Source organism: Marmota monax, unplaced genomic scaffold, assembly GCF_021218885.2.
Source record: "Marmota monax isolate L192 unplaced genomic scaffold, Marmota_monax_Labrador192_F-V1.1 WCK01_AAM20220418_F8-fsc00080, whole genome shotgun sequence".
Classification (NCBI taxonomy): domain Eukaryota; kingdom Metazoa; phylum Chordata; class Mammalia; order Rodentia; family Sciuridae; genus Marmota; species Marmota monax.
In genome coordinates, this window is record NW_026694750.1 from 5211139 (window position 1) to 5230289 (window position 19151).

A 19151-nucleotide genomic window follows, 5' to 3' on the forward strand; every position below is an offset into this window, starting at 1 on the left:
TCTCCTTGGTTTTATTTCAAATTGTTATCAATGAGTGAAAATGAGTCATACAAAGCCAAAGATACTTTTAAGTTAATCTTTCATAAGAGAAAAAGAATCAAGCTCCCCCCAAGCAATTTAGCTATGATTTCTTACTCATTGAAGATCTGTTTGTTTTTGTTTTTTTCCACTAATACTACCCTAGAATAATTCTGGCAAGTTGAGAATTTAGAGCTTCTGGCCCTGTGAGGACTGCAAATAAGTAACCAAATCAATCTGAAATGTTAAGCTTAAGTTAGACAGAGGTGATTTACTACCTCTCATCACAGACAAATCCAGTTATATAAGCTTCAGGTGTGGTTTGATCTAGGTTCTCATCTGGACTTGTTCTCTGGACTTGTTCTCTCTTATCTCTTGGCTCCCCCTTGTGGCAGAGTGGCTGCCAGCAGCTCCATGCCTGCATCCTGGCAGACATGTCTGTGTCTGCAGCCCTGGCTCATGTCCTCTTGGCTCTGGGTGCACCTTAAGTCAGCGTCTGTTCCAGGAACTTGAGTGAGTGCCCTAATTGGCTGGGGAGAGGGCTGAGCGCTGGATTTGCAGTCCTACCAAGACCAGTGGCCGTGGGAGAGAGGCGGCTCCTGAAAGGAAATCGGGCTGCTTGTGGCTCAGCAGGTGGGGTAGAGGCTGAGTGCTCAGTGCCATCCAGAGTGGCCGCCTTGGGCGTGGGGTGGCTCGCGGCTCGCAGGGCTCCTCAGGCTCCTCCCCGCTGTCTCCTAGGCTGTGCTGGAGGTGCTGTCCGAGACTGAATGCCACCTGCGCGTGTCTCTCTTTGACATCGCCTACCGCTACTTCTTTGGGAAGACATGGAGAACCTCAGCGAGGCCGGTCCAGCAGCTGTCGAGGCAGCCATCCAGGATCGTCTTCGACGAGGTGTGCCTGGGACAGTGGGCGGGGCTGCTCTGAGGGCGTCTGAATGGGGCCAGCCCAGAAGGGACCAGTGCATGTCAGGCCCACCTGAAGGAAGGGCGTGGGGCAGCGGGTTCAGGGGTGGGAAGCGCGTGGTGCGGCACTTTGTCTCCAAGCTCTCTGGTGTGGAAGCAGCTTGCAGGAGGGACCGGGGGTCCCATCACCTGTGAGGAGTCTCAGGGTTCTTGGAACAAAGTAAGGAAATGGGTGGTCTCATCTGCCACTGCTGCCTCCTGCTGTCCTTTAAGGTGGTGAAACTGAGACTTAGTGAAGTGACGTGCCTGGTCAAGGGTGGCAGAGTGTGGCCCAGACCTGTGCTCCTGGCTCCAGACTGTGTGCTGGAATGGACACTCGTTGAGACCCCTGGTCCCCAACTGGCTCTGAGGCTGGCTGTCTGCCCAGGCTATGGTCGTGGCTCTCCAGGTGCTGGGTGAGGGGTCATGCAGTCTGTCGTGCAGTCTGTCCCGGCCGCCCATCATGCAGTCTGTCGGGGCCACCCCCAGGGCAGGAAGCACAGCGATTGAAGCCACCATGGGTCTCACTGGGGGAGAGCTGCTGCGGCTGGGGCCTGCAGGGCGAGACAGACAGGCCCTGGGCCAGCAGGCCAGGCCAGTGTGGCAGGGGTGGCCCTGGTTAGGTGACCTCCTTGGCAGGGTCCTGCAGTCCTTCTTGCAGGTCCTTCACTGGGGTTTTACTCAGAAAGCAGCATGTGACCGAGCCCTGTCCCTCCAGGCTGCTGCTTCACACCTGAAGTGGGGAGTCTGAGGAGCCTGCTTGTTGGGTCAGGGTCACCAGTGGGGAGCACTGTCAGGGACAGGGCGGAGGCGGGGACGCGCAGGGAGCCACAGTGACGAGGTGTCCCTGAGTGGAGAAGGCCGCAGGTCAGCAGGGCGGGTGGGGTGTGCTTAGGCAGGAGCGGGTGCTGGCGCCCCTGACTCATCCCCAGCTGCTGTGCCCACTGTGGGCAGCAGAGGCCAGTGGTGGCCCAGGAAGCATCCCGCCTAACAGCCGCTTGGCAGGGTGTTTTGCCTGTGTTCCTCTGACTTCCTTTTCATGCAGGGCGCAGAGAGCAGGCCTGCTCAGTTTAGGTAACTAGGAGGACTGCCCTCCACCGCCTGAGTGTGTGCTGTGGCCTCGGCCTGGGCGCTCTGCAGCCGCGTGCTGGCCACCTGCCCCCGCTGCCTGCCTGCGGGGTGCAGCTGCGGAAGTCCTGTTGGCTTCGAGAAAGGTGGTTCTGAGGTTTGACCAGGTCTTCCTGGTTCCTCCATCTGCAGTGGCCCAGGTGACCTGGTGTGAAGCTAGTGAGCTGCCAGCAGGAGGGTGTCGCGTTTGGGGCCACCCTGGTTGTCCAGCTTACGTGTGGGTGGATGGACCCACCTGGCCTGCTCTGGGCTCACTGAGCCATCACTGTGCATGCAGCCCTGAGAGAAGAGGCTCTCGTGACAACACTGTCCCCTCAAAAAGACTTTGAACAAAGAACTCTGGCCTTGAGCCTGGGGGAGTGTTTTTTCTGTAAGGAGGACTCTTTGCTCTGTACCCCGGTTCTCTTCCCAGGCCCTGCTGGTGGGACCCAGGCGAGCAGCCCAGCCCTGTCAGCTCCAGCTGGAGCTCTGCTCTCCTCCGACCTTCCCCGGCGGGGAAGAGCTGCTTCCTCTGAGACGATGAGTAACTCCTTTAGCCTCTGAAGAAGTGCCTTCCAGTCCACCCTGGCCGGGGGCCTGCGTTTTCCACGTCTGCTTTTGGAGATGACAGAACTCTCCCCCAGTTCATGCTGCAGCTGACCGCGGTCCCGCCTCCTGTGGCAGGCCGATTTTCCCCTGTTGGTTTGAGGAGTGTCACAGGGTGGGGACTCTGGGGCTTCTCAGTCCAGTGTGCACTGGTCCAGGACCCCTTCAGGGGTCGGCTGTTGGTCCCTCAGGGGATGGGTTGTCTGCCCCACCCATGACAGTGAGGGGACGGCAGGACTGGGCTGCCCCTGCTGGTCAGGTAGTGAGGCCATGTAGGTGCCTTTAGAAGTGGGTGCTGTCAGGGAGCCCGAGGGTAACCCAGCCCTTCCCCAGCCTGACGGGAGGCGCTGCCTCTCAGGCTTTCTTCCTGCAGCCGGTGGGGGAGGCCACATCCTCACGTGAGTGGTCATAGCACAGCAGCTGTGGCTTTGCTTCTGAGGAAGCCGTGTCCCTGTAGGAGCCTCCCTGGCTTGCCCGCTGGCCGGCAGCGCTCCCCTCCGCGAGGGCCACCCTCCTCTCTGGCTCAGTGGGAACTCTCCCGGGGCCTCTGACCTCCAGGGGGCCCGCACAGGTGATTTCCAGAGGTGTTCCAGCGCTGGGTCTGGCTGGATGGTGATGGCACTGCCACTTGTTTGGGGACATGGAGCACTGTCAGTGGTGGGTTTTGTCCTGTGTGCTCGTGATACAGGCTCTGGGAGCCTCCTTGATTTGTGTGGCCTCCCCTGCTTTTCTAAGTGAGCAGAGGAGTTGTGCTTTGCTGAGCATTGGCTCGTGCACGTGGGCCAGCCCTGCCCTATTGCTTGTCTCCTGTGGGGTCCAGGCACGTTATTCACACTCCCAGGTCCCGAGTCCACTCCTCTGTGGTTGAGAGAGGACAGTGTGTGTCTTGCAGGGGCTGCTTGAGCATGAAGCATGTGCATTTCACACCCAGGCCCCAGGAAGTGGTCCGTGGTCCGCAGCAGAGGTTGGTGGACCACTCTGCCTGCAGGCCGTGTTCAGGAGCCGGTGTGCAGATGCGGACGAGGTCCCACGTAGCTCTCAGCAGGGTCAGAGTTCCCGTGTGTGTAGACCAGGGTTTCTCACCGTGGCACCATCCAGGTGGGTCCTCTGTTCTGTAGTGGGTGGTGAGGGCCGGAGCCATCATTGGGACCCTTTGCTGTGGAAGCTTCTGGCTTTTGAACTTGAGGTTGTGCGTCCTGGAGGAGAGCTGTTCAGCTGTGTCGGCGGCGCTGGGCGGTCAGCTGTGGGCTCTGGGACAGGCAGACAGCCCCGGTGTGAGGCCGAGCTGCAGGTGGGAGCCGGGAGGTGTTGGTGGGGAGTTGGTCCTCCCGAAGGTGCTCTGCTCCTGGTGCCTCTTTAAGTGAGTTCTTGGGAAGGTGCTGGTTTGATTTCTGCCCAGTTCTTCCCTGGCCTTCAGGGCACATGGCAGCAGGGGCTGGTCGCTTGCCTGGTGCAGCTTCCTCCTAAAGACACATCGGCAGAGCCCAGTTTCAGTCTTGTCGTGGGTGAGAGATGGAGAACTGGCCTGAGGCGAGTGGTGTCCGTGTTTTTGAAGATGTAGGCATTAGGACAGGAGCATTTAAATGATTTATGAATCTGTTTATCCTGTCAGGGAGGAAGCTTGTCAGTGCAGATGAGTGGGAGGTGATACAGGGTGAACCGGAGCCGTCTCTCCTGTCTTGAGTGGCCTTCTCCCGCGGGTAATTGGATGGGCTTGACTTGAACGCTTAATCATGCAGTTTCAGTGGATGCATAGAACTGTTCTCTCAAAACGTGTGGCGTTGGTGTTAATTAAATTCCCCTAGACTAACGGGCCCAGGTGTGTCTCAGTGGGGTGCTGTTGGGATTCTGGCTGAGCCTGTTTCCCAGGAAGGCAGGGCTCTAAGGTGCAGGTGAAGCAGTCAGCGTGACTTCGTGACTACGTGGGGATGATGGCGTGGGGTGGTGGTTCAAGCTGTGCAGAGGTTTCCCTCTTGGGAGGCTCCTGCCTGAGTCTCAGAACTGCAGAGTCCTGAGCAGTGTTTGCAGTCGGTAGCTGTGCAGTCCGTCATTTATAAAGCCAGCGAACCTTGAACTTGGCTAAGGCTGGGTTGTGTTTTCCAAGTTCCTCATGAGTTCTTTAGCGTGGAGCCGTTCCTACACTGATGGTCAGTAAATGATTTTTGGAAGAGTGTGTCCTTGTCAGTCAGCAGTGGAACTGACAGGACTGTCTGAACTTGACCTGCCTTTCAGCCTGCTGGCTGCCAGGGATGGCTGCCTCTTCTCAAGAAAGATGTGCTCTTAGGTTCCAGGCTGGCCACTGGGCTGAGAGCCTGTCCTCCAGGCTGTTTCAGCCTCCCAGTGATGGTTGCTGGAGGTGAGCGAGCAGCCACTATCTGAGCCCTCCACTGCTTCAGGTGGAGCACTTAATTGCAAGGTGACCTCTAAGCTAGGAGATGATTGTTGCTTCATATTTGGAGTTTAAAATGTTTGTTTTACTGCCAAAACAGAAGCTGTGCAGTGTTCATAAAACCGAAGTGCACAGGTGTAAATATACAGGTGAGATAGTGCAGACTTGGCTGTGCGGTGGTGGGGCTTCTTAAACCTTGCTGAGTCTTTGAAGCAGAAACATGACTCTCCCAGTCCAACCACCTGTCAGCTGTGAGTGGTCATCATTTCATCGTTTTTGCAATAAAAGATAATGGAATGGCGATTTATATCTCATGGCGGATGTCTGAATGTGTCTCTCTGTTATCCTGGGCTGACAGTCAGTGATTACAGTAAACGTTCTCTCGGTGACACCATGGTAATGACCCGTTAATAGGGGAGTCGGGTGCAGGCCAGCCTCTGCCCTGCCTCTGGGGGGTGGCTCTCACCCAGCCTTACACCCGCTCAGTCTGGAAGCCAGCTCAGTGCTACCTGTGAGTGCTGTGCACACAGATACCGGACGCCGTGGGTTGGCAGACGCAACCAGCATCTCTGCTCCACCTTCTGAGCCTGTGCCTCCGTCAGTTTTAACTGCAGGTAACTTCACTTCATTGACTGACGCAGGAAGACAGAGTGTGTCGAACAGGGAGATGATTTGCCTCACCTCTCGCTTCTCTCCAGGTCCCTTCAGGCCCTGGGGACACAGGAGTCAGAGGCCCCCACTTGCATGTTGGGGATGAAGAGGTTACAAAGGGAACATCTGCTGAGTTCAGTTTGAATGGCCTCTACTTGGCCTAGGCCCCCACATCTTTTAGCAAGATCTCTAGGTCATCATAGAAGACTTGGTCAGGCTCTGAGCTGGGGAGACTTAGCACCTAGAGAAATCCAGGGCTCCTTCTGGTGTGCACACAGTGAGTTCAGGTGGACTGTCACGAACCTCCTGAGACAGGCTGAGCTTGGCCCCAGGGAGTGTGGAGGGGAGAGTGGCAGTCGGGATGAGAGTTCTGTACTGAGAGTCGGCTGGGCTTGGGGCAGGGGAGGGTCAGCAGACCTGTACATCTGTAGAGGGCTTGTTCTGTCCTGGGCTGAGGCAACCGGTCCTGCCTGGAGTCACCACCCCTGCCGCAGGTGCACAGCTGGCCAGCCTTTCTTCCCCAGGAGGCCCGAGGCCTGCTGGCATCTGCAAGGTGGAATTCCCAGGGTTGAAAGGTCCTGAGCAGAGGCAAAGTGTCTGGAGCCTGGGTGTCAGCCCCTGGCGGGAGAAGCCCTGACACCGGCTAGACTCTGGGGGGTGGCCTCCTGCGCTGTTCTTTCCCCATCAGGGGTGGCGCTGCACATGAGGGCTCATGCACAGTCCCTGGTGCTTGTGGTGTGCTCCTGAAGTGCGTCTGGCACCTGCTCCCCGGCTGCCCCCCCCTTCCCCCCCCCTCCCCCCGCAGGCTGGGGACATAGCCCACCACTGCCTCTGCCTAGCGGCCTCTGATCTGTTTTGCAGCCTTTCTACTTCCATACGTCCTTAAACCACCCAAATATCGTGGCCGTAGTGGAAGTGGTCACTGAAGGCAGGAAGCAGGATGGGACCCTCCAGTCACTGTCCTGTGGGTTTGGAATTCTTCGGATCTTCAGCAATAAACCTGACTCTCCGACCTCTGCTTCCCAGGACAAACGGTATCTGCTTTGTTTTTCTACTTCTGTGGTCCCCAGCCTCATTCACTGTGGCTTAACAGCTTGCTCTTGGTGGTCAGAGAGCTTTAAGTTTGTTATGTGTTCATAATAGTGTACTGTAAGAGGTTTTTGCTTATTTTACTATAACTTTTTTTTGTTTTGTTTTGTTATTTCTAAGCAAGCTGAGGAGTTGTGCTTTGACTGTGAGTGTTGGATCTGATGTAGCATGCATTTGGGCCAGCCCTGCCCTGTTGTTTGTCCCCTGTGGGGTCCAGGAATATTATTCACACTCTCAGGTCCCAAGTCCACTCCTCTGTGGCTGAGAGAGGATAGTGTGTCTCTTGCTTCTTGAGCATGAAACATGTGCATTTCACACCCAGGCCCCAGGAAGTGGTCTGTGGTCCGCAGCAGAAACGCCTCTGCCTGCAGGCCGTGTTTAGGAGCTGGGTGTGCAGACACGGACAAGGTCACACATAGCACAAGGTCACACATAGCGTCTCAGCAGGGTCAGAGTTCCCGTGTGTGTAGACCACCTGACATCCAGGCAGGTCCTCCTCTGTTCTGTGGTGGGTGGTGAGGGCTAGGGGCTAGGGTTAGGGTTAGGGAGCCACCGGTGAATTCTGGATGCTTGGCAGCATCCTTGGCCTCCCTCTGCTAGATGCCAGCACCCAGTTAGGATAGCTCAAAGCCTCCCCAGACACTGCCAAATGTTCCTGGGGTGAAGTCATCATGGAGGAGACTGCTCTGGCAATAGGCCACAGCAGTCCCTTAAACCTTGTCTTTCTTGGGACGCTGGAGTTTGGTGATTTTCCCTTGGACATTTTTGCTCCTTAGGCCTTGGGCCGAGGTGTGCCCGATATGCTCTGCATGTCGTGGAGCTCTGGGCAAGGCCACCGACATTGTCCTCAGCTGTCTGTTCCCTGCAGAGGTCGGGGCTGGCAGCATTAGAAGGCTCTAGAGGTGTGGGAGAAGCAGATCTGGCCTTTGGTGCCTGGTGCAAGCTGGATGGTTGACGAGGTTCCCTGGTCCTGTTTTCCAGGTTGAGGCTGTACCATGGCACCCCCAGAGCCCTTCTGCACCCGTTTCTGCAAGACCCTGTGGAGCGTAAGAACCAGCCTGTCCTTGGCCACACGGGCAGAGACTGCAACTTTCCTGAGCATGTTCCTGCCTCAGCGTGTGCCGCCATGTGCCTGAATGTCAGCTGCCCTCGGCTTAGCACAGTTATCTAATAGTTTCTGGCAAATGTGTCATGGACTTGGCTTTTTGCATAATTTAAAAAACTGAAATGCACCCACCCTGCTTTGCCAGGCAAGCTGGGGGTGTGGCCTTTGTCAGCCACATGAAAGGGGGAGGCCTCCTGGCCTCTGATGACACCTTGCCTACCAGATGAAGCAGCTGAGCAGCAAGATCTCTGACTGAAGTCATTGGTTATCACTAACAGTGAGGCCTTCCCAGCTGTGCCCACCTGATGGGGATGTCTGCAGACTGCTGCCCCACAGCAGGGGAGTTTCCTACTGGGCTTCTGTTGGGAGGTGTGGCCCCCTGTGATGCTGCCTACCTGGAGGATGAGCAGGGAGGCGCCTGTAGTGGGGGCTGTTTGGAAGGACATCCCGGAGGCCCAGAGCAGATGCTGAGCCAGGCCCCAGGGAGGGTAGAGGGGAGAGTGGCAGGAGGTGGGTCTGCTGGGGAGCATGCCTCTTGTCCATTAGAGATGTGGCCCCGACGCCCTGAAAGCAGTTGTGTGTGCACACTGTGGCCTGTGCTAGAATGTTCAGTGGCACCCCCTGCCCCCAAATTTGGTGAAAATCTTGAGGTGGGAAGCAATCAGTTGGAAAGTTAATTTTGTTTATAAAGATTGCTTTTAGGTTATTTTTTCATTGACTTTAATTATTTTTTGCTAAGATTTTTCCCTCCTGAAGTATCCAGGGCTGCCAGGGTTCTACCCCCACAATTCTATGTGCAAGCTGTGTTCTGAGTGGGAGTGGGTGCAGAGGACCAGCCTCCAGCCAGCAGCCCGTCCAGCCACTGCGTTGGCATTTCACTGGTGGTTCACATGGTTCAGAGTTCCAAAGGTCTGAAAAAGTATGGAGATTGAGAGTGAACTCTCCTCCGCCAGCTGCCCCCCCTGCTGCTGCTAGCCTCCCTCTTGGAGCTGGTCGGGATCCTGGTGGCTCTTTTTATGACACTGAGCAAATGTTTTTTCTAAGCCTTGCTTTTTTCTTAACATTCATTTGGAGGATTTTCGTATCAGTACCTAGAAAGCTCCTCATCCTCCTTCCTGGCTGCGAGGCATTTCCTTAAATTAGTGTTCTGTGATTGAATCTGCTCGTGTGTGGACACTTGGGCAGCTCTGTTTGCTGGCTGAGCCTTGCCACAGGGGTAGCTGGGCTGAGGGAGAGGAAGGCTGGACTGAGGCTGAGTGCTTGCCTAGCACGCTGGAGGCCCTGGGCTGGATCAGCCTCAGTCCAGCCTTCCTCTCCCTCAGCCCAGCTACCCCTGTGGCAAGGCTCAGCCAGCAAACAGAGCTGCCCAAGTGTCCACACATGAGCAGATTCAATCACAGAACACTAATTTAAGGAAATGCCTCGCAGCCAGGAAGGAGGATGAGGAGCTTTCTCATCACTGCAGAAACAGACAAAATGCACAAAATCCCAAACACACATACAAACAAAAGCCAAACAAATGGCCCTTGTGCTTTCCATCTCTAGGCTAACGGGGCAGAAGGACTCCTGTCTCCTTAGACAAGACGATCTCCCTGAGTGGTGGTGACCCCGAGTCTGTTTCTTGCTGATTGACACAAGTGCCCTGGCTTCAGCCCCATGTTTTCTCTTCCCCAGAAAACAAGCACATGACCCTCATCGAGAGCTGCAGCCTGCTGTACACCCTGCGGCTCCACCCGCCGCTGGAGCCTGCTTTCCACCTGGTGCCCCAGAACCTGCTGGTGTCGGGGCTGCAGCGGATCCCTGGCCTCCTCCCCGCTCACAGCGAAACTGGTGAGGCTCCTTTGGTTCTCTCTCTGTGGGTCTGTGGTTCAAGGTTGGACCTCAGAGGACCCAGCCTCCTCCAGGTGGGTGAGTGGCCACAGTCCCACTCTAATTCAGCACCCAGCCTGGGGAGCAGGCAGCAAGGCCATCCGTCCCTGTCCCTTCTGGGGAGTGAGCTGCCATCCTTGTGTCACCTTTGCCTTCTTTTCTGGTAAATACTCTCATAAAACACATCGTCCATCTCCCCATGATGGTGGCCAGCAAAGACACTATCGCTGTGTCCCACCCTTGCTGTGCCCTAGTTTTAGGAACTCATTGTCATTATAACTTCTCAGTTGTGGTGAAATATATATGACGTGCAGCTTGCCACCTGAGCTGTCTTTCGGGGGACTGTCAGGGGTGAGCACCTTCACACCACTGTGCAGCTGCTGCCTTCGCCATTCCAGAATGTTCTCATCTCCTCCAGCTGAAGTTCGAGCCCCTAACCCCGAGCTGCCCACTCTGCCTCCCAGCCCTGAGCTTACAGTGTCCTCCTCAGCCCCTGGTGTGAGTCCTACCTGTGACCTCCCCAAATGGGAGGCCAGACAAGTGGGCCTCGTTGCCCCTGCTTTGAGTGAAGGGTGAAAACCAGTGCCTGGCCCTGCCTGCTGGGCTGTGGCCCCGTCTCGCTGCCCTGGGCATGTCCTGGGCCCTGGCCAGGGGACCCTGAGCTCCGCTGTGGTGTGTTGTCCTGCTTGTGCCAATGCTGAGGACCTTGTTGCATGTGGATTTTAGGGTCACTGTGGCGGGCGTCTTGACCTGTGCTCTGGGGGCCGGTGGTGTATCCATCCCTCTGTGACTGTGCACAGGTGTCTGTGGGATTAAGCTAGGACAGGAAGCATCTGCAGGTCCCCGTGGAGTTGCTGCTTCTTGTGGGTGGGGTGGTGACAGAAACTTAGGAGCCCGGAAACACCTGTTTTGTTCTCAGTATCTTGTGGGGAGCTGGGGTACAAAGGGAGCTGGTGGCCAAAATCGGGCTTCTGGATGGAGAAGCAGGAGGTAGCTGAGAAGTCCCCTCAGGGCTGTCCTGAAGCACGGGTGTTCAGCCCGGCCTGGCTTCGCTCTCCTGTGTGGAGTAGCCAGTCTGGCGCTGAGGCACTGGTCACCTGCGGGTGGTGCCTGAGGAGCTGCAGAAATGAAGGGCACTTCATGTGTCATTATTGAGTCTAAGGAGCCAGGGACCCTGAAAGAGGAGCCAGTGCAGCCCTGGGGTGGGTGGGTAGAGAGTGCTGACTCCATGCAGGTGCTCCCGAGCCGAGCCATGGGATGTGGCTCTTGCTGGCTCCCCAGTGACAGTTTTGGAAGAGAAGCCAGGGTGCGCAGCCTCGGCTGGTATGCAGGGTGCCAGGTCGAAAGTGCCGAGAGTGCTCACCCAGGTGTCGGCTCTGCTCCGAGTTCTGCCCAGCAGCTTCTGCGCCCTCGTGACTGTCCCGTGGAAAGGGTTTCCGCCAGATGATGGTCTGCATCGGGGAGGGCCGTCTGACCGGGCTTTCTTAGTGGCGGTCTTCGTTGCTCACTTGCAGGGGTGGATTTTAGGTTCATCTGTGACATGCAGCAGTGGGAGGACAGAGGTGAAGTTTCTGTTGTGTCATTGTCAGGCCACACAAGGTCGTGATTCCCAACGCGGAGAGGTCCCGTGTGTGTGGCGGTGTCACAGCCGGGATGCTGGTAAGGTTAAGCCAGGGTGGCTCGGGCTCCCTGAGTGAGGACGCCCGCTCACGGAAGTCCAGGTGGGCTTTCCAGAACTAGAACCCAAGGCCATGTGGGGTGCTCAGGGAGGGGTGGTCCAGTTTTCACGGTGCCCTTAGCTCTGGAGGAAAGAGTGCGCCCCTTTGCAGGGAGGGGCCTGTGATCCCCAAAGTGCCTGAGGACAGCAAGCGCCTGGCCACTTCCAGGAGGTGGGTGGAGTTGTGGGGGCTGGGTCTGGTGACCGCAGTGGCGGTCCGTCCGGTCACTGTGTGGCTGGGACTTGGTGTTCGTTGGGGCCTGATGGTTTCGGGGGTGGAGCGAGCCTCTGTTGCTGGAGACCTCAGATCCCTGCGGCCCCGCCTGCCCTCCCCAGGCCTTGTTTTCTGTTTTCCCTCTGTAAAATGGGGACAGGACTGTTTGGGGGAGAAAGTGAGATGGACTAGCAAAGTGCCAGCACGTGAGCTGCTGCTCCTGCCTCGGGACCTGCTGTCTCAAGTTCAGCTGAAGCCCACGCTTCCCTCCCTCGGAGCGCGTCCTGGAAGCGCTGATCTTTCCCAGTCCTTCACGTACGTGGAGAGAAGGCTCTGCTCTGACCCCGCTGCTCTTCCTCAGTCTCGCTTCCTGAGGCCCAGGGCACCTGGGCGATGGAGCCAGGCTTGGGAGCTGGGCACTTTGCCCCAGAGTCTGCGACACTCATAGGATGCCCAGCCCTGCCCTGGCCTCCCAGCTCCTCCAGACCTAGAAGGCGGGGCTCCTCTGGTGTCCCGGAGGGAGCTCCTCTTCCTCCGTGGGGCTTCCTTGCCGCTCTGCAGTCCTGGGTTGCAGTCGTGGTCATGGCCCCTGGGGATGGCCACGGAAGTCTGCTTTCTGCCCAGGCCTGGGCTGCTCTGGGATCACTGGGCTCTGCCACTGGCCAGCTGCCCAGTGGCTCCACTCCTTCTGCTGCATTGTTGCCCTGTGGAATAGGCACTGGGCACCAGGGTGGCTCTTCCTGAAAGGAGGTCCTTGTCCTTAGTTGTTGAGATTTCTTGGGGGAAAAAACCCAGCAGCAGGCACTGGTGATAGGTGAGCCTGGTCCAGCTTCAGACACCACCGGTCTGTTGTCAGGATGGACCTCGGCAGTGGAGATGTGTGCCCGCCTGGCTGGACGCAGCTGTGTGTGGGCCCCGCCCCCTCTTGGATGTACAGGCCAGTGTTACCAGGCGCTCGCCAGCTCCGCGTCCAACTTCCATTCTCCGTGGCTTCTCGGTCCTCACGGTGGATCCTGTGCTCATGGACTCACCTGCTCACCACAACTGGTTTCCATCCCCAAATCAAGACTCAGCTCTTCCCGCCACTGGTGGGAGTTTGCGGAGCCATGGGAAGCTAACGAGTCTGCGGCACACGTCCTGGCTGGTGTGGAACAAGGGGACACTCAGCAGAGAGGGTGACCAGATGGGGATGGTGGCTGTTAGTAGGGTGGCCCCTGAGCCCCAGGTGTTCTTTTGCTAAGTATAGTGTGGAATGCACAGCCAGGCTGTTCCGAGGATTTAGGACTGTGCTCTCGTGGCCTATGTGTGCCGCACATCTCTCCTGGGAGCCAAGCGAGGCCTGCGTCCTCGTCAGGGTTTACGGTGACTCTAGAGCGACTTTGCAGGTAGTGAGACCCACAGGCTGGGGGGGCATGGTCTCCCCCCTTGCTCAGCTGTGGAAACTGAGAGTGGCAGTGCCTGGTCCAGGGCCATGAGCAGAGCTGGGTCCACACCAGGCCTGGCTCCCAGGCCCGCCTGCCTCCAGAGAAGCTCCTCAGCTCTCCTGAGGAGGCGGTGCCTTGGCGACTCTTGGCGGACCTGACTTCTTCCTGCGGACAGGTCCTGCTGTGCGACACCCCGTAGTTGTGACCGGCTGGCCGCTGTGTGCAGGGCAGGAGGTGCAGGGGCGGTGGCTGGCCCTGCTGTGGCTGCAGCCCCTCCATGTGACTCCCTCCTGGCTCCAGGCTACTCAGCTCTCTTGCTATAGCTGGTGTGTCCTCTGTTCTGTCACCAGTGCTGCCAGCAACTGGGTCGTGGCCTTTGGTGCCCCCTTTTCTCTGTCCCTGTTTTGTTCTCCTGCAACCCTGCCCGTGCTTAGCTTCTCATCTCCCCGTGCCCCCGAGGAGGCTCGGTCCATGACCCTGGGATCCCCTTGTGTGCACTGCAGCTGGTCATCTTTCACTGTCACATCTGCATTTTGAACATTCAGATGCCTGTGGCCTGGGGTTCTGCACCAGCATGCCACACCTCGTGTGGGCGAGGAGGACACTGGGTTTCCCCTTCTGTTTCTGTAGAAGTTAAGAAGTCAGTAGAGTCGAGGTCAGCACTGTGTGAGCTGGGCATGTCGTCACTGTCCTTGCCAGAGGGTGGAGTCTGCGTGTCCTTGCCACCTTGTGGGGTGGCCATGCCTTTGCTGCCCAGTGACAGGGATGTCAAGTTGGAGTGTGCTGGGGGTAGTCCAACAGACAGTGCCCTGGGGCCTGCGGGAGTTGAGGGTGGGGCAGGGGTGTCCTGGGAGTCTCGGCTTTCTGTGGTGGCTGATAGAAGTCCCTGGGTGGGGCGCTGTGGATGGTGCCACCAGTGAAGGCTGAGAGCGGGGGCCTCAGCACGGGAGGAGGTGCAGGACTTGCAGGTGCACATGGGCGTGACCACCTCCCTTCAGTGGCATCCCGTCAGTGACATCCACCTGGAGCCCTCACGTCTGCTGACAGGGCCCCTTGCCCCAGGTCCAGCCTGCTGTGTGGCCAGTGGCCTTGCTGGTCTAGAGCAGAAGGTTCTGGGTGGCCGCTGTCATGCCCTCGTGAGTGAAGCAGCCGTGCTGCTGGCCAGTGTGGTGCAGGCCCTCGGGTGGGCGGGCTGAGAGGGCACCCACGAGCACCCCCGCCCACCATCGAGGCGAACGTGTGCATTAGGTGGAGGATACAGTTTCCGTCTGCCTAGTGGGGGGCATCTGCAGAAGCCACCGGGGCACAGCGGCCTGTGTGTTCTCATCTTGCTCTTCTCCTGGGCCCGCTCGCCTCCTCGGCCTCCTCTCCCCCTCCTCTCCTCCTCTCCTCTGGCTTACTTTGCTGGGATGCTCTCTGCTCACCTGGAGTGGCCTGGGCGCTGGTCACCTTTCCAGGCCCCTGCTGGCCTTGCCATTGTCTTCCCAGAAGTAGCACAGGAGCCTTGGGTGCTGCGGGGGCCTCCCACCTCCCTGCTACCTCGCTCCCTGCCCCCACTGCTTCCTGTCTAGCTGGGTGCAGGGTGTCCCCAGCTCAGGTTGTCTAGGATGCTTGCTCAGCCACCGCGCAGATGGTGGACTTCAGGCCATCTTCCCCATCCCTCAGTGGGCAGTGGAGGGCCGTTGAGCACATTCACATTGTTGTGCAGCCCTCTCCGCCATCTGTCCCTGGGTTCTTGTGGACACAAAGGCAAAGATGAACCTTCTTCCCTGCTCTCCTGCCCTCCCTCTGACCGTGTTTTCCTTAGCACCAAGTGTTTACTTAACTTTGGAATTATCTTTTAGAAACCTAAGACCTAGTATGCAAATAACCACAAAAACAGAGGAAGAGTTGGAGGTAGGGGAAGATTGCAGTGGCCGGGAGAGGAAACACAGATCCCTATGTGGGTTGGGAAGCGGCTGCTTCTCCTGGTCCTGCAGCGTGGAGCAGATCCAGCTCCCACCTCAGCTGTGCTGTGTGCCCGCTCTGCACTGGGGGTGACCTCAGGGAGAAGGCGAGGCTTCTGGGTCAGAACCAGGGCTTGGTTCTTGTGGTGCCAGCCCCGTCTGTGTGTCTGCTTGCTGCAAGATGTCAGCACATGGTCCCATTTCCAGCTGGTTCGGGTAAATGCAGTGGCATTGGTGTGGCTGAGGAGGTGGCGCTGAGGGAACCCAGCTGAAGGGCAGTGGACGTGCTTTGCTGTCTGCCCTGTGTTCTTTGAGTGGCCCACTTGCAGTTTGCCCCTGGAGGAGGTTTGCTGGAATCTGAGTGGCAAGTGCAGTTTGTGCACCTTAGCTCAGTGGGTGGCCCGGCGTGCTGTGTCCAGGTGACTCCCCTGCCTCCTCCTGGCCTCGAGGTCCCACTGCCTGTGGTCTGAGGCGTGGGGTTCCTCTGCCTGCTATCCCGTGCCATCTCACACGAGCCTCTCACCGCAGGCGACGCCCTCCGGAAGCCTCGGCTCCAGAAGCCCGTCACGTGGCACTTGGACGACCTGTTCCTCACCCTGTGCCCTTCCCTCGGGAGGTTCGAGGAGGAGCTGGCGCAGCTCCTCACCTGCGATCACGTCCAGGAGGTACGTCTCACCTGCTGCGAGGAGGGCATCCTGAGGGCTGGGCCAGCTGCCAGAGTCTGGTGCTGCTGGGGTGGACGGTGTGCCCAGGGGATGTGGTCCTGTCTCTCCCAACTTTGTGGCTGAAGAGGGACACTGTTTCTGTCTCTGAGTTGGTGTAAAACAGGTTTCCTGGGACCCATTTCCTCCTCAGACCCCAGAGATCCTCCAGCCCCCCATCCTGGAAGGTGACAAAGGTGCTGTTGGCTGGAGACACTGACTCTCATCTCAGTAGATGACAAAACACTCCTCACTTAAAGCAGATCATGACCCCAAGTGGACATGGGTGACCAGGCACTGTGGCTCATTTCAGGAGGTGACTGGAGAGTTGTTGCTCACCCCTAAAGGCAGCTGAGAACGTCTCACCCTTGTCTGACCCTTGGCACTCTGCCATCCACATGGACACATTCCTAGAAGCCTTAACCTGGGAGCCCATGGGAGCACTCCTGTCCCCCTCTGTCACTGCATGCCCTGGCAGGGTGCTTCATGCTCCTGGTTGGGGGGTCTGCCCACCCATCAGGCAGGGACGTGCATGTGGCCATAGTGAGACATAGCACACGTGCCCCAGCGTGCACGTCAGCTCCTGTGTGCTGCTCAGGCTGCCCTGCAGCAGGACCCCCACACTGAGGGCCCCTCTTCCCGTCCAGTGATGACAACTTGCAGGCGGCAAGACCTGAGTGCGAGGACAGCTCAAGCTCTGCCCCCCCCCCCCCACCAGCTTCCCTGGGTATTCTCATGCAGCTCATTTGTGCACCCGAAGATCCTCAGAGCCTCTGCAGGTTTGGGGGACTCCTCATTTCTTTCTTTGTCCCGGATGCCCGGCCTGGCCTCTGTTTTCCTCTGGACGGCCCAGGAACAGGAGGTGGGCTGCACATGGCTTCCGTGCTGCCTGCGCCTGGTGCTGACTGCTCTGGAGCTGAAGCCACCAGCAGGGAGGAGGGGTGGCCCTCTAAAGGACGGGAGGAGGGGCAGCAGAACTGGAAGAGGGAGCTGCATCTTGGCCTCCTGGGACACCGAGGGTGCTCACTCATGGCTTTTCCACAAAAAGCTTTGCCACAGATGCCAGGAGACCGAGGGGCATCTCCTTGCGTCAGTCAGGCCACAGAGGGCGAGGGGCTTGGCAAATGGAAGAGAGGAGAAAGGAGCCTGGGCTCCTGGTCCAGCCTCCCGCTCCCAGGTCTTCCTGCTGCCCGGTGTTTGCTTCTTGTCCTGGGTTGTCTGGACGAGTGTGGGTTTGCCTCGTTTCACCTTTATTTTCCACGAAGCCGCCTTTTCTTTGTGCTGTCTTTGCTGGACACTGTGCAGGGCTGTTTGTCGGAGCAGCCTGCGCACTGTCTTTGCTGTGTGGTGTTCCTGTGAGTGCCCTGCCACGTGTCTGTCCATCAACAGGGTGGCCTTCTCGGCTGCTTCCAGGCGGGGCCGTTAGGACCCTGCTGTGCGTGTTCTTGTGCATGGATCCTGGCTCTTGGTGGAATTTTGAGCGGGAGGCAACTCATCCTTGGTTGTGTGCAGGTAGCTGGCAGGTCAGCTGGAGGCTGGCTGCAGTGTCTCTGAGGCCACAGCCTCTGCCCAGAGCCACAGTGGTCTTTAGAAACACAGGCAGCTAGTGCCTTTCCTCCTGCTCAGACCTCCTGCTGGCTTCGGCTCCTCACTGCCCTCAGGCTGACGCTGGGCACCTGGCCTTGTATGCCGGACCTGCGCAGGGTATGGGCTTTCTCTGCCGGCTTCCTGACCTGAGCTGCTCCCTGGACTCACCTGTGGACGCGTGCTGGCCACTGGGCCTTTGGACATGAGGCTCATTTCCTGGCATTCTTCCTATAGGCCTTCTTTGGCCCCTGTGCAAACCTGTATGGGTCTCCTTCCCCTCAGCTGAGCCGCACCTCTCCAGTGCACCGTGCCTCGGGGAGCGCCTGGTTTTCTTCTCTGCCCACGGTTGCCCTCCCTCTGCTCTAGGGAGGATGAGCTGTGGGTGCACCATGCCCTGCCAGGGCACTTGTGGCAGGGCTGGAGTCTCCACTTGTGGGAGCAGGTGGTCCTCTCACTCGGCTCCCACTCTCGTGGCCTACGAAGTGAGCAAGTGACTGGTTCCCCGTGAGCAAGCTGGCTTTTTCGCTTCTTCTCTTCTTAGAAACTAGTTCTGCCTAACATGGTCACACGTGCAGGTGTGGAGCAGAAGCAGGCTGTGCAGCAACCATTTTCTAGGGAGATCCGTTGTTTTCTTATTTTTCAGAGTGGGTCGTGTGAAGGCAGAGATGTTTTAAGAGTGCCATGGTTGAATATTACCTATTCCTAAAAACAACTTTACTGTGTGTTTCTATTTTGTTTATCTTATGTTTGTGTTTTTGTTCCTATCCAACTGGCAGATACTCAGTTGTCTCTGAGGTTTAATTTCCATTATCCAAAGACTAATAGGCTGAATTTAGGTCCATTCACTTGATTAATGGGTACTGGAAAATTCAGTCGCTTTGCAAAGATTGCATGATTTAATAAGTGCAAGTGGCCTGGACGAATACCCCTGTTCACTGGTCAGAGCGCCTGTTCATTTTCTGTTAAGATGAAGCACTTTAATATCTGGTGGTCACGTTGAGGCCGACCCCGTTGCTGTTGGTTCGTGACTTCCTGCCTGAGTGTACGTCATCCTCGTCCTGCCCTTTCTTCCCAGAGCCTCAAGTCTCTGGGGGCACAGAGTTGAAACTGGGTGTGCTCTGCGTGTGGGCACCTCTCTATCATGTGTCCCCTTGTCTCAGGAGAGTGAGCTTCCAGACCTCTGGGCCCTCTCTGTGGAGGGAGCCGAGGTCCATGGGGAGGAGGCTGCTCATCTGGGAAAGCTGAGCTCTGGAGAGCTAGAGTAGCCTGGCCACCAGGCACCGCAGGGCGTGCTGCTTGGAAAGGACGGTGGTGTCGCAAGGACTCCCCTAGGAGGTGCTGTGGCCAGCAGGCACGGTGCGGTTAAGTACCTGACCTTTGCTTGGACTCATCTGCTTGCCTGCCTGCCGGGGCTCCTCTGGCCACCCCTCTTTCTGGCTGTGTGGGACTCATTCCATGTCCCTGTGCCTCTTGCAGGGGGGTGGCCTGCTGGATGGTGGGGCCCTAGAGGTCCTGGAGCGGCGCCTGCATGTGGGTGTGCACAACGGCCTGGGCTTTGTGCGGAGGCCGCAGGTGGTTGTGCTGGTGCCCGAGATGGATGTGGCCATGACGCGTTCGGCCAGCTTCAGCAGGAGAGTGAGCTCCTCCTCCAGGACCAGGTATTCTCCCTGGGGCCCAAGGTGCGTGGGGACGCAAGCTGTGGTGCAGGCTGGTGTGGAGTCACCACTGGGGCTTTTCCCTGTCACCTTTCTTCCACTTGCTCAGTTATGCCCCATGAGCAAATTAGT

At 57.8% G+C, this 19151-nt stretch overlaps 1 protein-coding gene across 11 annotated transcripts in view; it reads left to right on the top strand.

The window, feature by feature from the left end:
* Positions 1-19151, top strand: part of Nphp4 (nephrocystin 4) — a 99849-nt gene that overhangs the window by 10960 nt on the left and 69738 nt on the right. For 8 of the 11 annotated variants that reach the window (XR_009224940.1, XR_009224941.1, XR_009224942.1 and 5 more), the window contains exons 4-9: positions 757-909; positions 6574-6746; positions 7783-7847; positions 9581-9736; positions 15605-15741; positions 18841-19022. Coding sequence is in view for 8 of the 11 variants with exons in the window: in XM_058572743.1 (XP_058428726.1) it covers positions 757-909; positions 6574-6746; positions 7783-7847; positions 9581-9736; positions 15605-15741; positions 18841-19022 (866 nt within the window). In the remaining 3 variants the exon portion in view is untranslated. Of the gene's footprint in view, positions 1-756; positions 910-2499; positions 3771-5591; positions 5676-6573; positions 6747-7782; positions 8276-9580; positions 9737-15604; positions 15742-18840; positions 19023-19151 lie in introns of those variants that run through there. The other 3 variants (XM_058572742.1, XM_058572740.1, XM_058572739.1) reach the window with 3 other exon arrangements.